Genomic DNA, 20,857 nt, shown 5'->3' on the forward strand with positions numbered 1-20,857 from the left:
GTTCTAGAAGAATTTCTGAGAATTCTGGAATTCTATAAATTCGGGCTTTCAAAAATTAAGAAACTGATGTATTACCTTTTCAGGATTCTCAAAAATTTTCAGTATTTTCAGACTTCAAAACTTCAGTTCTCCAAAATCCTTTAAGAAAATTCCCAAAAAATTCTCAAATTCCAAATTCACGGTGGACACAGCCCAGGATAAGCGACACCATACGGATTGTGTCCAGCTGCTTGTGGCCAATGAGCCATTTGCCATTTCTTATCATCATCCAAATCCATTCCCATTCCTTTTGGCGGATTTGCCGGCAGAAGAGGAGTGTGCTCCGTGTGATCATCAACCCGCTGCTTCTCTTTTTTCGCCTTCATTCGTCGATTTTGAAACCAAATTTTGATTTGACGATCTGTGAGTTGTGTCTGAAGCCGGAGCTCTTCTCGTTGCTTTTTTGATACGTAGGAGGACTGTTGGAATTTGGCTTCGAGGACGGAGGTTTGGAAACGTTGATATGTTTGACGACCCTTTTTTGATGAAGCTGAAGAAAAAATAAATTGATTTGTATATTAAGATGTGTAAAATGTGATGCTCTATATTTTTGTAGTTAGCGATTTTTTGATAGCTAAATTGGTTCTGGAGATATGCGTCTTTAAAGATAGCATAGCTAAAAACAGGAGAAGAGGGAGGTGCGCTAACTTTAAAGGCGCATACCTCGAAAAGCAAACAAGCTATTTAAATTTTGTTAACTAGGAAAATGTGTAAAATTTTCTACTCTACATTTTATCAGCTTTGAATAATTTGAAAGCTAAATTGGTTCTAGAGATATGCGCCTTTAAAGATAGCGTATACCTAAAAGTAGGAAGAGAGGCATGTGCGCCAACTTAAAGACTCAAAAAGCAAGTGTGCTATTAAAATTTTGTTTGCAATAAAATGTGTAAAATGTTATGCTCTACATTTTTGCAGTTTGCAATTTTTATAGCTAATTGGTTCTTGAGATATGCATTGTTAAAGTTAGCACACCTTTTTAACAGGGTGAAGCTTGCGCACTAACTCGTAAACGGTATATCTCAAAAACTAAAACAGGTATCTAAATTTTGTTAACCAACAAAATGTGTAAAATTTTATGTTCTACATTTTCATGGTTTACTTTTTTAAATAGCTAACTTGGCTTTTGAGATATGCGCCTTTAAAGATAGCGCGCTCAGAAAAACGAAAAAGCTACGGCGCGTCGTCTTTAAAGACGCATAACTCAAGTAGAAAAACAGCTAATTAATTTTTGCTAACTATAAAAATGTGTAAAATTTTATGTTCTACACTTTAATAGTTGACAATTTTATGATAGCTAAACTGGTTTTCGAGATATGCGTCTTTAAAAATAGCATATGTAGGAAAAGGGAAGGGACTCTACGGCGCGCTGCCTTTAAAGGCGCATAAGAGCATAACTCGAAAAGCAGAGAAGGTGGAAAGCTTTTGATGGCTAATCAAAGTTTATAATTTTACTGTAGACAACAACAATTACAAAAAACACATATTCTACAGTTGTGAAAAAAAAAACTTTGACTGCTAGCCCGTTTTTAGGTGCGTAACGTTTAAAACCTTATATCTCAAAGATAATTGAGGTATCCAAAAATAGTAAACTATAAAAATGTTGAACATAAAATTATACACTTTTATTACTTTACAAAATTTAAGTAACTTCTCTGCTTTTTGAGTAATGCACCTTTAAAGTTGGCACACCCTGTATCGTAGCGTGCTCGATCTTTCAAAGCGCATATCTTAAAAATCATAATGGTTATCAAGAAATTATTAATAACGATAATGTAGATGATAATATTCTACACATTTTATTAGTTGACAAAATTCAGATAGCTGTTCTGCTTTTTGAGTTATTATCCTTTGAAGTTGTCCGCTCCCTGTACCTTACATTTTTTGCGCGCACTATCTTTAAAGGCACCTAACTCGAACACTTTGGAAGCTACCAAAAAATAATTAACTACAAAAATGCAAAGTATAAAATGTTACACGTTTTGTCAATTGACAAAATTTAGATAGCTTCACTGCTTTAGGGGTTATGCGCCTTTGAAGACGGCGCGCCACAGCGTGCTACATTTAAAGGCGCATATCTCAAGAACCAATTTAGCTATCAAAAAAGAGTAAACTAACAAAATATGGGAAATTTCAAAAGCTATAAAAAAGTGAAAATAAAACTGACCGAACAACTCACCATAGTTGGACCACGCTGGGTTGGGATAGCACTGTGGCCAACCAGGGAACGCCGCCGGACCAAGCGGCTGACCGAAATATGAGTAATTTTGTGGCCATCCTGCGTAACTCTGCATATAGGCTGCTGATACTGGAAAATTGGGTTTTTATAGAAATTGGGTCAAAGTGGACGGAGTCACTGACTACCTGGGTAGAGACTGGCTTCTGCTGATGGAGTGGAGGAGGGTTCTGGATCTTCTTTTCCTACTCCTTGAGTCATGGCGGCAAGTCTCTGGAATTAGAAGAGGGTAATTATGTAATAAGTTAAGACCCTAAGAATCTAACAATCTCAAAAAATTAGGACCGGGTAATTAAAATTGTCTCTAATAATGGAAATCCTGGAATCTTTCAACGAAAATCTGAAATCAAAAATTGGAAAAATAACTATGAAAGTCTCAAATTTCCGAATTTCCGGATTTTCAGGAAAATAGAAATAAGGGAATCCAGATTTTTTAGAATGAAGCCGGTAATTCGGAAAGTTTTGGCTCTTCATTTCCTTCTTTTCGTTTTAGAAGTTTGAAAATCAGAAAATTTCCTAAATTTGGATTTTCAGAGATTCTGAATCCTGGAATCCCTAAGAATCCTAGAATCCTGAGAATGTGAAAATTTTGAAGTTCTAAATTTTCGAATTTTTGAATTCCGATAAAGTCCAAAATTAAGAAAATTCGAATTCCAGGACTCAAAATCCTAGAATCCTACAATTGCAGACCTTGAGATTTTCAGAATTCAGAATCTCAAAATCTCAAAAAGTGGAAATCTGAAACGTCCAAAATCTCGGAATTCTGCTTTTCAAAAGTTCGAAATTCCTAAAATTCGAATTCCAAGATCCTGAAAATTATGGATTTCAGAATTACTGAAATGTTTATTTTTTGAATCTCCGGATCCTTTTTTTCAGTTTTCGGAATCGCGAAATTTCAGAATTCAGGATTTCAAGCCAATAGGAAAGTTTTCAAGTGCCCTTCTTTCATTGAGATAACTGAAATTCAAACTTTTGAAAAATCTTAATCCTAACCAGGGTCCTAATTAACCTACCGATAAATGATCATTGGCTTCTGGTTGTGAAGACGTTGTCGACGTGGCCGTCGACGATGCCGTCGACGAGCCAAATTCGAATGCACTGGACGATGTGTTCATTGTTGTCGTCTTCTACCGTAATCCACTGAACAGGTGGGCGGAGCCTAGATGGACCAATTGGAAGAAGCGGAGAGTGTCCTGGAAGAAAGCCGGTTTCTGGAGGGAAGAGAGAGAGAGAGAAAAAGAAAAAGAGACACAAATTATAAAAATAATGGGTTTTATGGAAATTGGAGTTGACTTTGGGGAGCAGCACAAGAAGTGGAGCACAAGAAGGGGAAAGTGTAAAATATTGGAGAGAGTGTAAAGAAGTGGGAGACGTAGAGAAAGCGACGGGCGCCAAGGCGACTGGATAGCCGGAAAAGGGAAAATGAATTGACTAGGGATAGAGAGAGAGAGAATGGGGAAAAAAGAGAAGGTCAGATTTTTTCAGGGGAGATTTGGAGGTGAGATTCTGGAGAGTCAGAAGTTTAGAATTGAAAGTTTTGTGATTCTGAGATTCTAGGATTATCAATGTTCTCGGATTCTGAAAATCCAAGATTCTGAGGTTTCGAGTTTCTGAGATTCTGGAATTTTAGAAACTCTGGGAAACAATGATATTCTGCACTCTCAGATTCCTAGATTCAGAAGTTCAGAAACTCTTGATTTCTAAATTTTGAATCCAGAATTTTGAATTTCCCTAAACTTTTAGGCATTTTCAGTTTTTCCTGGATTCCAAGGACTCCAACTTCTTAATTTTTTTAAATTCTGATTTTTGTATTTTTGATTTTTTTGGACTTAGGATTTTTTTGATAAATCAATAGTTGATTTGGGATTCTATGAATTCCGAATCTTCCGAATATGGATTTTTATATTTTGGAATTTTGAAATCGAGGAATTCAGAATTTCCAAAAATGTTTTTTTTTCAATTTCTAGGTTTTCTCGGATTTCAGACTTTTGATCTCTGAAGTTCCTGGATTCGAAAATGCTGAATTTTCAAAATTTAGTTTTCTAGATTCCTTGATTCGTTGATTTTCAGGATCCTGAATTCTGAATTTCTAGACTCCTGGATGCGAAAATTCTGAATTTTCAAATTCTAGATTTCTAGATTCCTCAATTCTATTTCTAGACTTTCGAATCAGGCTTTTTAAATTCCGAATTCCAGAATCTGGAGATTCTGAATTCTAGACTTCTAAGAATTCCTAGGTTTCTATTTTCAAATGTTTCGATTCTAGATTCTTAAAGTTTTCGATTTTAGTAATAAACCCTTTTTCCGAAACCAATTGTCTATGAGAAAATGTTTTCAATACTTTTTTTGAACTAATACAAATTTGGTGAAAAAGGAAAAAAAGGGGACCACAGATTTAGAAGAAGACCACATCGTCAAAAAGAAAATGTCATTCATTTGCCCTAAATTTTCGATTCGAGGGGAGGCAGAGAGCAGTTTCCTTTTTTTTCGACAAATTTCTTCTTTTTTTTCCATTTTTGCTCTTCTTTTTCTTTTATTTTATTCCTAAAATATACTAATTTCAGGGCCAAGAAATTCCTTTGAAATAGGACTTTCAGAAATTACAGAAATCCAAAAATCTAAGAATTCAAGAGTCTTGGAATCTAAGAATCTTGGATTTTGGAAGCTTCAGAAGTTCGAATTTCAGATTTGAGAATCCCAAGTTTTTAGACATTTCTTCAGAATCTTATTTTTCCCGATTTTCAGGTTTTGAGATTACTTGAAAATAAGAATTTTTGCTAAAATTTTTTTTAATGCTTTTTTTTTTCAAATTTTATGAAAATTTACCACTCTAAGCAGCTTGTAGTCTTTGTAGTTCTTTTAGTCTACTTGAAAAGTTTCGCAACGAAAAACGGAGATTTTCGAATTTCGCGCCAAAAATCTGCTCCTTCTCCCCTCATTCTTGTCTGAACTGGCACCAAACCGGGTGGCGGCTCACCTGCAAGCCCATAACTCGGCTCAAAATAAGGATTTTTGTTTAAACAAAAAGTAATATGTAGACATTTTGAAGATCTACATAACTATATAAAATTTGATTAGTTTAGAAATTGAGGTTTTGAACGAGGAGACCAAAAACAAAGAGGCCGCCTAAATCAGCTTATGATTCGCCGGTGACTTCTGTTTCAAAACCTAAATTTCAAGTAAAGTTGAAGTATATATAATTTTGTAGAGAATTTTACGTTCTACATTTTACTTTTTCATTCAAAAAGAAATTTTAATTTTGAGTCGAGTTATGCTCGGGCAAGTAAGCGTCCCGGTTTGGCACTCCGGTTGACAGGTAGGGGGGAAAAGCCGAAAAGTGCTGCTTAGGGCTGGCGGCCCGTGGCTTAGAACTCTGTGGATATGTTTAATTGATTTATATATTTTTTTGTAGAGCTCTTCAAATTCTATATTTCATTTTTTGATTCAAGAAGAAATTCTAATTTTGAGCCGAGTTATGTCCTAATCAAGTCAATGTAGCAAACACCCGGTCTGCTAACTTTGACTCAATTTTTCTCGGTTCCTGTAACAGATATCAAACAGTGTGCAACTAATAAAATGTTACTAATATTATGATAAGCATTTTGTCAGTTAACTAATTTTTGATATCTCTTACAGTAACCGAGATATATATGCTCAAAGTCGGCGGTTCGGAAGAGGGGGGAGTCATTCAATTAAAGGTAGATAGGGAGCTTAAAGCTAATACCATTAAAAGATTTATTTTCTTATTTTGTTAAGTCAATACCATTAAAATTATAGAATTAGTTTTTTTTTTTCATTTCCCGCTTTTTTTCCGATTCGGACCCAATTTAAGGGCCCTATAAAAACGGGTCATTAGGCGGCTCGCTGTCCGCCCCGGGGCGAGTCAATTCCCATAATCGTCAAATTTAAGAGTGTCCGAATTGATTAAGAAATACATACACACATACCCATAAAGAATGAATTGGATTAGAAAATCGGGAGAAATAAGAAAAGAGAATTAGGGAGAAGTGATACAAAATAATAAAATAGTAATAATTGGGAGAATAATTAAAAAACAGATCATCACCCCCCTCCCCGCCGAAAATAGGTACTCAGACATGAAATGTGGTATGGGATATGGGGTGCTTTAGAAAAGAGAGAGAGAGAGAGACCCGCCCGAAAAGTGGGCGGAGCCTATTTGAAAGAGGAGAGGGGAGGGGGCGGGGCTTGGATGGCGGCGGATTGGTTGGGAGGGGAACCAAGAGACGCAGAGAAAAATGAGAGAATTTGAAAATGAGAATGAACCGCTCCTTTTGAAAGAGCCGCCTTTTTTGGTTGGGAGTTCTGGGGGGGAGAGAGAGAGAGAGAGAGAGAGAGAGAGAGAGAGAGAGAGAGAGAGAGAGACGCAGAGAAAAGGGTGATTCATAATTTATAAAAAAAGTTGGTGGAAGAAGTGACTAGAAAAACAAACAGACTGAAGTTTCTTAGGTACAAAAATGCCTCATCTGCGCCTTTAAAGTTGTCCCACGTCTTCCTGCCTGGCGCGCCATCTTCAAAGGCGCATAACTCGAAAACTACGGTAGCTACGAAAAATTGGTAAACTGGAAATTGCTCAGCATTAACTTTCACACCTTTTTGCAGTTTACAGATTTTTAATAGCTACTGTAGTTTTGGAGTTATGCGCCTTTAAAGTTAGCCCGCCCTACAGAAGGGAGCCATCAACTTTAAAGGCGCATAACTCGAAAACTACGGTAGCTATAAAAAATTTGTAAACTACAAGAAATTCTACAGTAATCCAGAATTCCGATCGCTGAATTCCAGAACCTCAGACTCTCAGAATCTCAAAATTCCAATCAAAAACTTTTAATCAAATATTTTTTTGGATTTTTTGGAATTCTGAAAATTGCCGATTTCTGTTTTTATAGACCAATCAAAACTAGTATAAATGGGTTTTTCTATGTTTATGGGTGTCAAAAAAAGAAAAAAAAAGTTGATTAGATTAGAAAGTCTAGAATTCAGTAAACCAAAAAGTCTGAAAATTCTGGAATTTCAGAATCTTAGAATCTCAAGATCCTCGAAATCCGAAAATCTGGATAATTTGATTCTCAGGAGATTCAGAGCTTTAAAATTAGTTTAAACACAACCTCCTTGCATTCACTTGGAAATTTGGCCCAAATTATCGCCTTTAAAACATCGCTGTGGGACCCAATTTTTTCCTGTTACCTATGGCATGGTTATACTCATTTTAAAGCTGAAAAAATGTTAATTTCAAATCTGTTTATAAAATTCAAATTGCATCAAAATTCAAAAAGTTATGATTAAATGAAATTTTGATGTTCTAAAATTTCAAACTCTGATTTTGAAACATTCATAACTTTTTGAGTTTTCATCCGTTTGAGGTGATTTTAGGCTTGTTTGAAAGCTAATAACCTGTTATTTTTGCCCAAATTAGCAAATTCATACTCAAGATATCTAGAGCTTCAAAATGAGTATAAACACGTTATGTTTTGGGTGATTCCGATTTTCTCTTTAATTTCGGAATGCACCTTTAAGAAATCGCGGCGGGGCCCAAATTTTTGCGAGACTTGTGGCATGTTTATATTTATTTTAAAGCTGGAACAGTGTTGAGTTCAATTCTATTATCAAAATCAACATCGAATGAATATTCGAAAAGTTATGATTAAAACCAATTTTGATGATCTAAAATTTCGAGCTCCGATTTTGAAACATTCATAACTTTTTGAGTTTTCACCCGCTTTTTGATGGTTTTAGGATTGTTTTGAAGCTAAAAACTTGACAAATATTTAATTGCAAATAAAACTAAAATCGAACAAAAAATAAAAATGTTATGAGCAAAAAACCTGGATTATTGATTGACTCTACGTGGAATTAGTAAAATCCCAGAACTTCAAAATCCTAGAATCCAAATACATTTATCGACAACTTTCTTCTAAACTGACTCTTCTTTTCCTTCTTTTTCTTCTTCTCCGAATCCTATTACATGTTTATAAGTGTGTGATAAATCCGTTCCACCCAATTCCTTCTTCTCCAGAACCCTTCTTCTCCGAATTCAGAGAAGAAGAAGAACGACTTCTGGAGAAGGAAAAGGATCTTCAAAACCTAAAAGGTCTTCTTCTTCTTCCTTTTCTTTGTTTCCGTTTTTCTCATTAATTCTCCGCTCAAATTGCCTTAAAAAACAGAAAAAAAAGGACAAGAAGAAAAAGAAGAAGGAAAGTTTTTGGGGTAGGAAGAAGAAGAAGAAGATGAAAGGAAAACGAGGCGGTGACTTTTTGGGTCCACTTATCTAAATGTCATCATTTTAAGCACTTTTCGACACGGGCGGTCTTCTTCCTTTTCCTATTCTTCTTTTTTACCATTTTGAGGGGTGGGGGGGGGGTGGAAGTTTGGAGAAGGGAAAAAGAAGGCATTTTTCAAACATTTTCTGAATGGAACAAATAAAAAAAAGAAGAGTTTTCAGTTCCCTACAGAACAAACTTAAAATCATTCAAATCGGATAAAAATTCAAGAAGTTATGAATGTTTCAAAATCAGAACCAAAAATTTTAGAGCATCAAAATTTGTTTTGATCATAACTTTTCGAATTTTCATTCAATTTTAAATTTGTAAAAAAGATTTGAAACAAAAACATTTTCAGCTTTAAAATGGGTATGAACATGCACATGCTGACAAATAATTCGGGTCCCGCCGCGCTTTTGTTTAAAAGCGCAAACCAAAATTTTAGCTGAAAATTGAAGTGAAGGATAATAGGTCGTGTTTATACACATTTTGAAGCCCTAAATTTTTTTAATATAAATATAATTTTAATTTTGAATTTGCAAAATGTTCAGCTTCAAAATAAGTCTGAAACCATCAAAAACGGATAAGAATTCATAAATTTATAACGATTTAAAAATTGGAAATTGAAATTTTTGAGCATCAAAGTTTTTTAAATCATAATTTTTGAATTTTTCATTCGAATTGTAAAATTTAAACAGATTTGAAATAAACACGTCTTCAGCTTTAAAATGAGTATAAACATGGTTATCCTCATATAAAAAATTGGGCCCGTCGCGCTTTTTTAAAGGCGCATACCAAAATTTGAGCCGAAATTTAAAATTGACGGTACTAGGTCGTATTTATACTCATTTTGAAGCTTCTAATTAGCTGATTAATAATTTGTAATTAAAAATGACATAACTGAAAATTCAGAGAAGATATGATAAGAAAACTGGGGGAAAAAAATCGAAAAACGATGGAGAGACTTTCGATCGTGAAAATGTTGTGCATAAAAACACTATAAAATGTCATGGGGGTGTAAAAATGTAAATTTTCTGACCACCCTAAAAATCAGAAAAAAGAGAGACATAGTTTGAAGAATTCCAGTTCCGAACATTGAAACTTGTAAGAAAACCCAAATTGAAAAATCCACAAAACTTTTCAAAGCGTTTTTTGGCTCTATGCCTGTCATTTTTAGCCCTAATTTAAAAAAAAGTACAGCCTGCTACTCAGGAGGTTTAGAGCTTCAAAATGAGTATAAACACGACTATTTTGGCTAGATTCAGTTTTTGCTAAAATTTTAGTATGCGCCTTTAAAAAAGTCGCTGTGGGACCCAAATTTTTTGGAGAGACCTATGGCATATTCATACTCATTTTGAAGTTGAAAACATGCTCATTTCAAATCGGTTTACAAAATCAAAATCGAATGAAAATTCAAAAAGTTATGATTAAAACCAATGTTGATGTTCTAAAATTTCAAACTCTGATTTTGAAACATTCATTACTTTATTCATTTTTATCGGATTTTAATGGTTTTTGGCTTGCTCTGAAGCTGAAAACTTGGTAATTTCAATTTTTGAACAAAACTAAAATCAGACAAAAATAAGAAATGTTACAAGCTAAAACCAGGAATATCGCTTATGTCAACTTGGCATTTTGGGGTTTTTGGGTTGATATGTCAACTTTCGAACCTTAAAACTTGAAAATCTAAAAATTCAAGAATCTCAGAATCTCCGAATCTTCCAGAAAAATCAAAAAGTACACGAGTAAAGTACATAAATTCTGGAGTACAGGGGGTGTAAAACTAAAAGTAGGGAGGAGAAATAAGAAAGGGAGAGATAATTAGTATCTTGGAAAAAAGTGAGAAAAACGACACACACTGTACTACAGAAAATGATGTTCTTTTTCCCTCAAAGAACTGGATCTCTTCTCCTCTAGGATTCAGAAGACGTCACGTCTTCTGAATATGAATCCAGAATTCTGAACCTAGAAATCCCTAATGGTTGGGTTGCGTAACAGTTGGAGAAAGTTCCAGAAAAGGAAAGTGGGGAAGGGAAAAGTTTTTGGAAAGTTTGAAAAGGAAAGAAACTTTTTGTTTTAGGGATCTGAAAATTTGGGAAATACAATAATCTATGAAATAGATTTTTTTTTTGAATTCTGAAAATTGCCAATTTCTTTTTTCATAGACCAATCAAAACTAGTATAAATGAGTTTTTCTATGTTTAAGGTTGTCAAAAAATAGATTTCCGATAAAAAGTTGGTTAGATTAGAAAGTCTGGAATTCGTTAATCAAAAAATTCTGAAAATCTTGGACTTCAGAATCTCAAGATCTTGATAAATCAGTACTCAAAAGGTTTAAAACTTTAAAATGAGTATAAACACGATATATTTTAGCCCATTTCAATTTTCTCTCAAATTTTGGTATGCGCCTTTAAGAAATCGCGGCGAGACCCAAACTTTTTCGTAAAATCTATTGCATGTTTATACTCATTTTGAAGCTGAAAATGTGTTTATTCCAAATCTGTTTAAAAAAAGTTGAATCGAACAAAAATTTTAAAAGTTAGGATTAAAACAAATTTCAATGTTCTGAAATGTTGAACTCAGATTTTGAAAAGTCCATAACTTTGTTCACTTTCATCCGTTTTCAATGATTTTAGGCTTGATTTGCAGGAAATTAAACGCAAATTGTGTAAAACTTTTAAAATTTAAAACTTCAAATAATTTGGAATCCTAGAAGTCTCCAGAAGCACTTACATCTACAACAAAAGGTTCCACAAACTTTAACCCCATTTAGCTCGGTAACGGTAAACGATATCAAAAAAATGAGTAACAAACAAAATGTTACTGATATTATGATAAACATATTGTTAGTTGACAACTTTTTGATATCTTTTACCGTAATCAAGATAAATTGGGACAAAGTAGAGGGTGAATTTTCCAGGACAAGCCAAGTTTGGATCCCCTAACTTTGACTCACCTTATTTCGGTTACATTGAAAGATATTAAAAAGTGGTCAACTAATAAAATGTTACTGCATTATGATTAACATTTTAGCATTTGATCAATTTTTCATATTTGCTACAGTAACCGAGATAAATTGGGTTAAAGTTGATGACCCCCTCTAGGACAATCCCCGTTGGCAACAGGAGTTTTCCCCAACTTTAACTCAATATATCTCGGTTACGGTAAAAGATATCAAAAAGTGATAAATTTATAAAATGTTATTGATATTGTGATAAACATTTTATCAGTTGACCTTGTTCTTATATCTCCTACAGTAACCGAGATAATTTAGGTGAAAGAAAAGGTGCCCTTCTATCCCCCTTCTACCACAAGGGTTACGGTAGCTGGGAAGTAAAAGGAATTGTAATTTGGATTTCAACTTTGTTAAGCATGGATTTTTGGATTTTTCAAATTTGCAAATTTGCAACTTTCAAAACTCCTAACTCTCTAAATTTTGGTACATTTAATCCAAAAATTTTCGGAAATACTAAAATTCAAATTCCACCATCAACCGCGTCTAGCTGTGAATTCTTACACATATTCTATCTATCCTATCGATTACACTTCCTCCTTCACACCAAGTTGTATCTCTTCTGTGTGAGCTCATATTTTATAATTTATTGGTCCATCCCCCCTTTTTCCGATTTTCCCCCTCTCTTGTCATCTGACCAGGTGCCGCCTTTGAAGTCGCCGCGCGCCGGTGGAGTGTGTCAGAAAAGTGGGCGGAGCTAGAATTACTGTAGAAAGAGAAAGAAAAGAGAGAAAAAAGAAATAAAGTGATAAAGATTTAATTGGTGGTAATTATAGATAATTAGTGATAAAAACTATGACAAACGGTTGGGAAGAAGAACTTGGAAAAGGGATGGTTGGAGATGGGAAGATCAGGGTGGATCAAAAAATTTGAGGAAAAAAGAGGGACATTTGAAAATGGAGATTTAAAAAAAATATTGGAAATTTTTCAAAAATGCATAACTTTTTTCATTTTGTCCATGTTTATTGATTTTTAGCTTGCTTTGTAGAAAATTAACTACACCTGTGATAGATGGGTTCGCTAACTTTGAGCTTATTTATCTCGGTTACTGTAGGAGATAACAAAAAATGTTTAACTGATAAAATGATACTGATATTATGATAAACATTTAATTAGTTGACCACTTTTTGATATCATTTACAGGAAACGAGATAAATTGGGCTAAAGTTGGGATGCCTTTCGATGACAGGCCGAGTTAGCGACCATAGGGTTCCCACAAGCTTTGACCTGATTTATCTAAGTTACTGTAAGAGATATCAAAAAGTTGTCAACTGATAAAATTTTGTGATAATCTGATAAACATTTTAATAATTGACAACATTTTGATAGCTTCTACAGAAAAGGAGATAAATTGGGTCAAAGTTAGGGTGCCTTCTAACTACAAGGTTACGGTAGCTGGGGAATAAATTGACAGTTTTTTATTTCTTGAGATTTTCAAAACTTATGAAAAACTAACATTTTTATAAAATTGAATAGAGTTGAAATTATAAAAATTAGCAAAATTTTAAAAAATTCAAATTTTTTGAATTTTTGAAAAATTCAAAAATTTTGATAATTTGAAAAATTTGACTTTTTTTTGAGATTTTCCGAGTTTTTAAAAAAAAATTTCAGAAATAGAAATTTTTAAAAGCGAAATTTCAAAAAATCAAACATTTTCAAAATTTTCAAATTTTCGATTTTTTTTTACATTGTGAATTTCTGAAATTAAGGATTACTGTAATTTTTGGAAAATTTGAATTTTTCTCTCTGAAAACCTAAAAATGCGCTATTCAAAAATCTAAATCTCAAGATCTGAAATTTTCAGAAAAATTGAAAATTTAGAATATTTCAATTTTTCATATTATTCCTTTGTTAATGCTGAAAATCTCAAAAATCTTTAAAATATCATTTTGGAATTCTAACCCAAAAAGTACAGTAATCCTTCATTTTGGAAAATCCAGAATTTTTGAAATCTCAAAAAATATTTTTTTTTTCCAAAATTCAAAATTTTTTCGCAGAAAAAAAAATTCCCCCAAAAATCATCATAAATCAGCTCTCAACAAAATGAACACAAATTGGTTCCATCCTCTATTTTTTTCTCATTTTCTCATAAAATTTTTTTCATTTTTCACTCAAAAAAATGGGCGAAAAACTAACTATAAGACAGTTTAAAGTATATAAATCAGCGATAATTACCCTCCCATATAATTAATTTTCCGTCTTTTTTGAGCCATAAAAAAGAGAAGATGTGTGTGTCCAACGATGGACCATAAATCAAGATGGGGAGGTCTAAAGTTTTTCTTTATACTGGAGCAACAAAAAAAGTGCTCCGTTCAGAAAAAAAACGAAAAAACCATATGGTGACAATAGGAAAATATGTGGAGAGGAGAAAAGCAATACATATATTTATATACTTTCTACACACCTTGAAGAAAAATTTTGAAAAATCTGTGGATTTCAGGGATCATGAATCTCTTTTTGAAAATTCAGAATGTGCAATTTTGAGCCAAGTTACAGCGATTTGAAGTTAGGTGGCCTAGAAACCCTAGATTTGAAAAAGTTAGGCCACCTATAAGTAAAACCGTTATATAAATCGAAAGAACAAAATTTGCCTATTCCAATTCAATTTTCAGATTGGAAAAATATCAATTTTGAGCCAAGTTATAGTAATTTGAAGGCCTAGAAATTCCCGATTTCAACAATTTCGGCCGCATACATGTTGGGGCATTATATGAAACAAAAGAACAATATTTTTATATTCCAATTCCGTTTTCAGATATGAAAAATATTAATTTTGAGCTGAGTTATAGCGATTTGTAGTTTGGTGGCCTAGAAATCCAAGATTCGGGAAAGTTAGGCCACTTCATATTTTTTCAATGCTCTTGTTTTAAAGAGTTCATAACAGTTTTTAGATCTCAAAAATATCAATTTTAAGCCAAGTTATAGCCATTTGAAGTTGGGGGCCTAGAAATCCAAAACTAGGCCACTTTTTTCCAGAATTGAAATGGTCATAACTCGCTTCAAAATCAAAATTTTTGAATTTTAAATATAGATATGAGCTTCTCAAAACACAAAATTTCTAAAAACATAGACAATGACCTAAATTGTGGCCTAATTTTTTGCAAAAATTGGTAAACTAGGCCACCACCTTCAAATGGTAATAACTCGCTTGCTAAGGGGGGAAAGCTTCCATAATTTTGAGACCTAAAAAATCAGAAAAGCTTAAAAACTCGAAAACCCAAAGTTTTTGAAAACTCTTAAATTCTTAGTTTCTTGACGACGCCTTCTGGGGCGACGTCATCAAATTCTGAAGTCCAGCCTTTACCTTTTTCTCTGATTCATAAAAAACTATGAATACATAAAAGTACATAGGATCCGGCTACCTATGTCTATTATAACCTGATAGGTGCGCGCCGAACATCCGGGCGTCGGTAATAAAATGGTGTCCCGAAATCATAAAAACATACTAATTTCGCCTAGTTTTTTTTTGTAGGCTAGTTAACTATTAAAGACGAGATGATAGTCCTGAAGTATGCGTTATTACAGGGGATAATTCGAAACACTGGTGAAAAAAATTGTTTGGGAGTTTTTATATAAAAATAGAGCCCAAAAAATGTTTAACATTTTACAACTAAAATGAAGCTTCTAGCTCAATTTTGAAGAGAATTATAGACAAATTTGTAAATCTTAGGGCGCGGTCGGCAGGAGGTGGTGAGCGGCTTGCGCGACAGGAGGGGAGCGGAGACTTTCGCGCGCGCCGCTCATGGAGGGGAGCAGCGCTGTCGCGCCTGCCGCTCATCACCTCTCGCCGACCGCGCCCTCGGATGTACAAATTATCTTATAACTCGCTTCAAAATTGAGCTAGAGACTTGATTTTTGTTGCAAATTACTTCAAATAAAAAAAGCCTTCATCCTAATTATTTAATTTTAAAAATGTTGAAAAAAATTGTATCTTCAAAATCTAGAGCACATATTTCTGCTCCAGGTGAGACTTTAGTATCCGGGGTGAAGCTAGGTGATTCTGATCCACACACACAAAAATTTAACAACTTTTTAACGGGCGCCCATTTGGTCGCCCATTTTATGAGCAATCCTCTCGACGGAATGCAACGCGTGGCACGAGTCGAAGGGGAGAAATAGTGTGAGGAGCTGGAGAGACGCAGAGAAAATTAGTGAAAATTGTTTTTATTTCGTGTCATTTTGATTATCACAATAGACTGGGGAAATGGAGTCGAGGATGATAGATGTTATGGGGTGGAAATAGGATCGAAGATGAGAATTTTGGGGGAATTTTGAAGTTTGAAATTTGAAATTTTTCAGGGACCTAGCTAATTTCTAGGTATTGTGAAAATTTCAAATTTTTTCTTTTCAAAAAATGCAAAATTCCTAGAATCCCTAGAATCGAAAAGCCACCAGAACCACTCTAATAGAATATCCCCTAAAGCCATAAACTTTGAGCTAATATATCTCGTTCTCTGTGAAAGATATCAAAAAGTTGTCAATTGAAAAGAATGCTACTGATAATATAATAAATATTTGATCAGTTAACAACTTTTTGATATCTCCTACAGTAACCGAGATAAGGAGTTTGAAGTGAAAGTATAGATGCATACCTCTCGAAGGAGCGAGAGGCACCAACTTTAAAGGCGCATAACTCAAAAACTATGATAGCTAGCTAACATTTTTAAACTAGCAAAATGTTAATCACAATATTAATAATGTTTTATCAGTTTTTTTTTATCAGTAATGGTTTACCACTTTTTGATATCTCTTACAGGAACCGAGATAAACTGGGTCAAAGTCAGGGGGCCCTCATACCAGAGTGCATAGAGAAGGGAACACCTGCTCCCCTTGAATATCATCTGTCCATCTGAATTCATATAAGAAATCTGGATGAATTCAGAATTCAGAATTCATCAGACCCTATCCCCCTTCTCTTATCTATTTGCATTGTTCCTTTTCCTTCAACACTCGCCCCCTTTTCACAATTTTACGACCATCACCACGGGTGGTTTCCCCTCTCTCCTTGTGCACTACTACAGTAGTCTTCTGACGAAGGGGAAGACTGACGTCTTCTTCTTTTTGAATGCAAATTCACCCGTCTGCCTTCTGAAGGTCTTCTTTTGTATTTTGGAAAATGTTAGGGTAAAGATGAAAATTGACTTGAAAATTGATTTGAGGGACTAAGAATCTAGGAATCCTAATTTTGAAAAATATGAAATCTTTAGAAATTCTGAAGTTCAGAATTCAAAAATCTCATTTCTAAGTTCTAGAAAATTCTAGATCTCAAAATCTCATTACCAGAATCTGAAAATCAAAAAAATTTCAGAAATTCAGAAATTCAGAAATTCAGAAATTCAGAAATTCAGAAATTCAGAAATTCAGAAATTCAGAAATTCAGAAATTCAGAAATTCAGAAATTCAGAAATTCAGAAATTCAGAAATTCAGAAATTCAGAAATTCAGAAATTCAGAAATTCAGAAATTCAGAAATTCAGAAATTCAGAAATTCAGAAATTCGGAAGCTGAAATTTTGGGATTTTGGAATCTGAATTCTGAGTTCCTTAAATTCAAAAATTCAGAAGTCAAAGATTCTCGAAATTCTGAAATCTGGGAATCTGAAAAACGTTCGAACTCCATCCAGAAGTTTAAAAAATCCAAAAAACAAAAAAATTTGAATTTTGGAATCTTGCTTGCTTTTTGGTTTGGCGGATTTTGAATACATGAATTAAAAGAATCTAATTGTAAGCATATAAAATTTTTTGGATTTTTAAGATTTTTGGAATTTTTAGAATTTGGATTTTTTGGAACTTCCAACATAGTCATATGCAGAAAGATTAGAGCTTCAAAATGAGTATAAACACGACATATTATAGCTGATTTCAATTATCTCTCAAATTTTGGTATGTGCCTTTAAGAAATCGCGGCGAGACCCAAATTTTTTCGTGAGACCTATGGCATGTTTATACTCATTTTGAAGCTGAAAACATGTTGATTCCAAATCTGTTTATAAATTCAAAATCGAATAAAAATTCGAAAAGTTATAAGTAAAACAAATTTTAATGTTTTGAAATTAAGAGCTCTGATTTTGACAAATTCATAACTTTTTGAGTTTTGATTTGTTTTTGACGGTTTTAGGCTTGTTTTGAAGCTAAGAACTTGGTAAATATTAATTCGTTAAGAAAATCAGAGTCCCGTAACAACTAAGAAAGTTATGAATGAGAAATCAGGGGTATCGATCGTTTCTAACTGGGAACCCGCTTTGATAGGTTTTGAAGGCGATGTTTGAACTTTTTTGGAACTCAAGAATCAGATTAAATGAACCACCCAAACATTTTTAAAAAGATTCCAGAAATGTCTATAAGAGCCACAAAGAGACCCACCTGCTAAAAACCCAACTAACCTACCCCATTGGATTGAATTGGCCAATAAAACAAGATCAAATCGATGTGATAAGATGAGGTGTTGGGGGGAAAAGGTGTTGATAAAAGATATAAAAATAGTTGAGAAAAAGAGCAAGAAAGAAGAAGGACTACCCAATAAAAAAGTCAGATTTATTGGGAGAAGAGGAGCAAGAAGGAAAATGGAGAGGAGCGGAGAGCGGAGGATTTAAGAAAAATCGATAAGCATGGAGGAGACGAAGAAGACACGTGCTTCTGGTTGCTTTTGGAAAAAGCGGAGATTCTGGCTTTTCGGAAACTTTTTTTCTAGAAATTTTCAGCTTTTTTCAGCTTTAAGAACCACGAAAAAGGATTTTTGGCAACTTTTAAGAATCCCAAGGTCTGGTAGATCCAGTTGTATTTAACATAATTACAGTTTTTTTTAGTATTCAAAGGGGATAAGCTATAAGAATTCTAAATTCAAACTCAATGACAGTTATTTTCATTGTTTTAAGCTTTTTAGATATTAATTTTTGGACTACCGTACCCCTATTTTGGTCCGGAAGCGTAGGTAGCAACGGCCTAGCTCAGCAGCGCGGCCTCTGCACTTTAAGCCCATATATCTCAATTCCTGTAAAAGATATCAAAAATTTGTTAATTGATAAAATGTAGCTCTTGAAATTTTAGACATTTTAATAGTTTGTTGTTTTTCAATAGATAAGATGTTTCCTGAGGTATACGTCCTTTAAGATTGCACACCTTGAAGAACAAAGGAGACTCGTTCGGGAGCGGGCGCCAACTTTCATGCCGCATATCTCAAGAACTATAAAAGCTAGCCAAAATTTGAAAGCTCGCAAAATGTGTAAAATGTTATGATCCACTTTTTTATAGTTTACAAATTTTAAATAGCTTTTAAAGGAACTGAGATAATCAAGCTCAAAGGGCAAGTGTCCTAGAACCAGGGAGCGAGAGGGCTGGTGTAACTTTAAAGGCGCATATCTCAAAAACTGCGGAATCGAGCTTACGTTTTTAACTAAAAAAATGCGTAAAATTTTGTGATCTACATTTTGATCGTTAACACATTTTTGATAGCTATGTTAATTTTTGAGTTATGCTCCTTTAAAGAGAGTGGACACAGGAGGATCTTTAAGGATCTTGACGTTATTGTGAGCTACGCGGTTGACCTCATTTTTTCCGCGCCCTAAACTTTGGCAATTGCTTTTGTAATAAGGTTTTCTAAAAAGTAAAATTCATGTCTTCTGAATTCTTTAAAACTTTCTAAAAATACAAAATTTTTAAATCCCATGTTTGGACTTTGAAAAATGGACGCCCAATTTCAGGATGGACTAGAAAATCTAGATTTTGAAGAATTTTTAAAATGGGGAATACAATAAGATAGCCAGACCCCAACTAGATAGGTTCGTTACAGTAATGGTAAAAGTCTAAAGCCTAGGAAATCTTCAAAATGCAAAAATTGAACTCTAAACCTTCTAGCTACCGTATACCCTGGGGGTACCTCAGGGGGTGGTTGACCTCTGGGGTTCCGGAAGGATGACTCAAAGCTAGAAATGTAACAAAAGGATAAAAAGTGCAAAAAGCTAATGTTTCAAAAATTCCGAAGACACTGTCTCTGACTCCTCCAGAAGCGGTACTCATGAAAGAGAAGGAAATGGGATTCTACCAGCCAGCCGTCTGATTTGACCCCCCCCCTCTTTACCCCGCCCGTTTAATCCAATACTATTATAAAAACATGACAAGTAGAAGGCGTTCAAAAGTGTCATCACACATACTTCCGTTCTCCCCAGCTTCCTGCTCCAGGCTCCGCCTCTTTTCTTCTGACTCGTGGCGGTCCGCCGGCGGCAGACTTCAAAGGCGAACCTGTCGATCGGCGAGAACTAAATAAATCAGCGAGGCCTCTCTGGAGCAGAGACAGAGTTTTCAGGGAGGGAGCAAGATGACACAATATTGTGAGAAGAAGAAGCGGCTGCTCTCACTCTCGGAGCTATGTCAGGAGGTAACAAGATTGAGTGTGCGGTTTGTACCTTGTCACTTTTTAGCATGGTCCTTGGGTGGGTGGCGAAAGGTGTGGGGAGCCATACAAACATTAAATGTTACTATTCAAAATTTGCTATTCAAAATTTTGGTAACATAAAAAATGTAGACAATAAAATTTTACACATTTTACTAGTTTATAAATGTAGGCTAGCTTTTATAGTATTGGAGATATGCGTCTTGAAAGCCTTGTGTGCCTTTAAAGTCTTCTTACGCGTGAGGGCACTTTGAAGACGCATATCTCAAAAATGAAAAAAGCTATCTAAATTTTGTAAACTACAAAAATGTAGATCATGAAATTTTACGCATTTTGTTAGTTATAACTTTAAAACTTACCTTTTTTAGGTTTTGAGATATGCGCCTTTAAAGTTAGCGCCCCCTCTATGGATCCCTTGATAAGCATGCTCCTCTACTTGCATTTTGAGTCTAATTATCTCGGTTCCTGTAGAGCTACTGAAAATTTGTAAACTATGAAAATGTAGATCATGAAATTTTACGCAATTTAATAGTAAGCCGATTTGAGCTAACTGTTATAGTTTTTGAGATATGCGCCTTTAAAGAAGCCCAAGCCTTTGAAGACGCCCAAGAGCATCCTCCTTTGCGCGAAGTAACTTTAAAGGCGCATATCTCTAAAACAAAAAAGCTATCAAAAAACTAAAAATATTTAGATCATTAAATTCTATACATTTCGTTAGTAAACAAATATAAGATAGCTTTTCTAGTTTTTGAGATATGCGCCTTTAAAGTTGTCGCATCCTTCTTGCTCCATTGAGAATTATGCTTGCACTTTGAGCTTAATTATCTCGGTTCCTCCAACAGATTCCAAAATTTGTTAACTATAAAAATGTAGAACACAAAATTTTACGCATTTTGTTAGTTATTACAGT

General features: G+C 34.2%; 2 protein-coding genes across 2 annotated transcripts; one reads left to right on the forward strand and one right to left on the reverse strand.

Moving 5' to 3' along the window:
• Window positions 1–176: 176 nt before the first annotated feature.
• On the reverse strand, window positions 177–2,473 carry Cbr-egl-5 (the record flags this gene model as incomplete). Its single annotated transcript, XM_002642599.2, has 3 exons — window positions 177–529; window positions 2,216–2,344; window positions 2,401–2,473. The coding sequence occupies 3 exons, from the start codon at window positions 2,471–2,473 to the stop codon at window positions 177–179; spliced, it is 555 nt and encodes a 184-aa protein (XP_002642645.2).
• Window positions 2,474–2,582: 109 nt separating this feature from the next.
• CBG26051 lies at window positions 2,583–2,684 on the forward strand (the record flags this gene model as incomplete). Its single annotated transcript, XM_045244516.1, has 1 exon — window positions 2,583–2,684. The coding sequence occupies one exon, from the start codon at window positions 2,583–2,585 to the stop codon at window positions 2,682–2,684; it is 102 nt and encodes a 33-aa protein (XP_045097848.1).
• Window positions 2,685–20,857: the final 18,173 nt, after the last annotated feature.

This window comes from Caenorhabditis briggsae, assembly GCF_000004555.2.
Source record: "Caenorhabditis briggsae complete genome, chrIII, whole genome shotgun sequence".
In the NCBI taxonomy this organism is placed as follows: Eukaryota; Metazoa; Nematoda; class Chromadorea; order Rhabditida; family Rhabditidae; genus Caenorhabditis; species Caenorhabditis briggsae.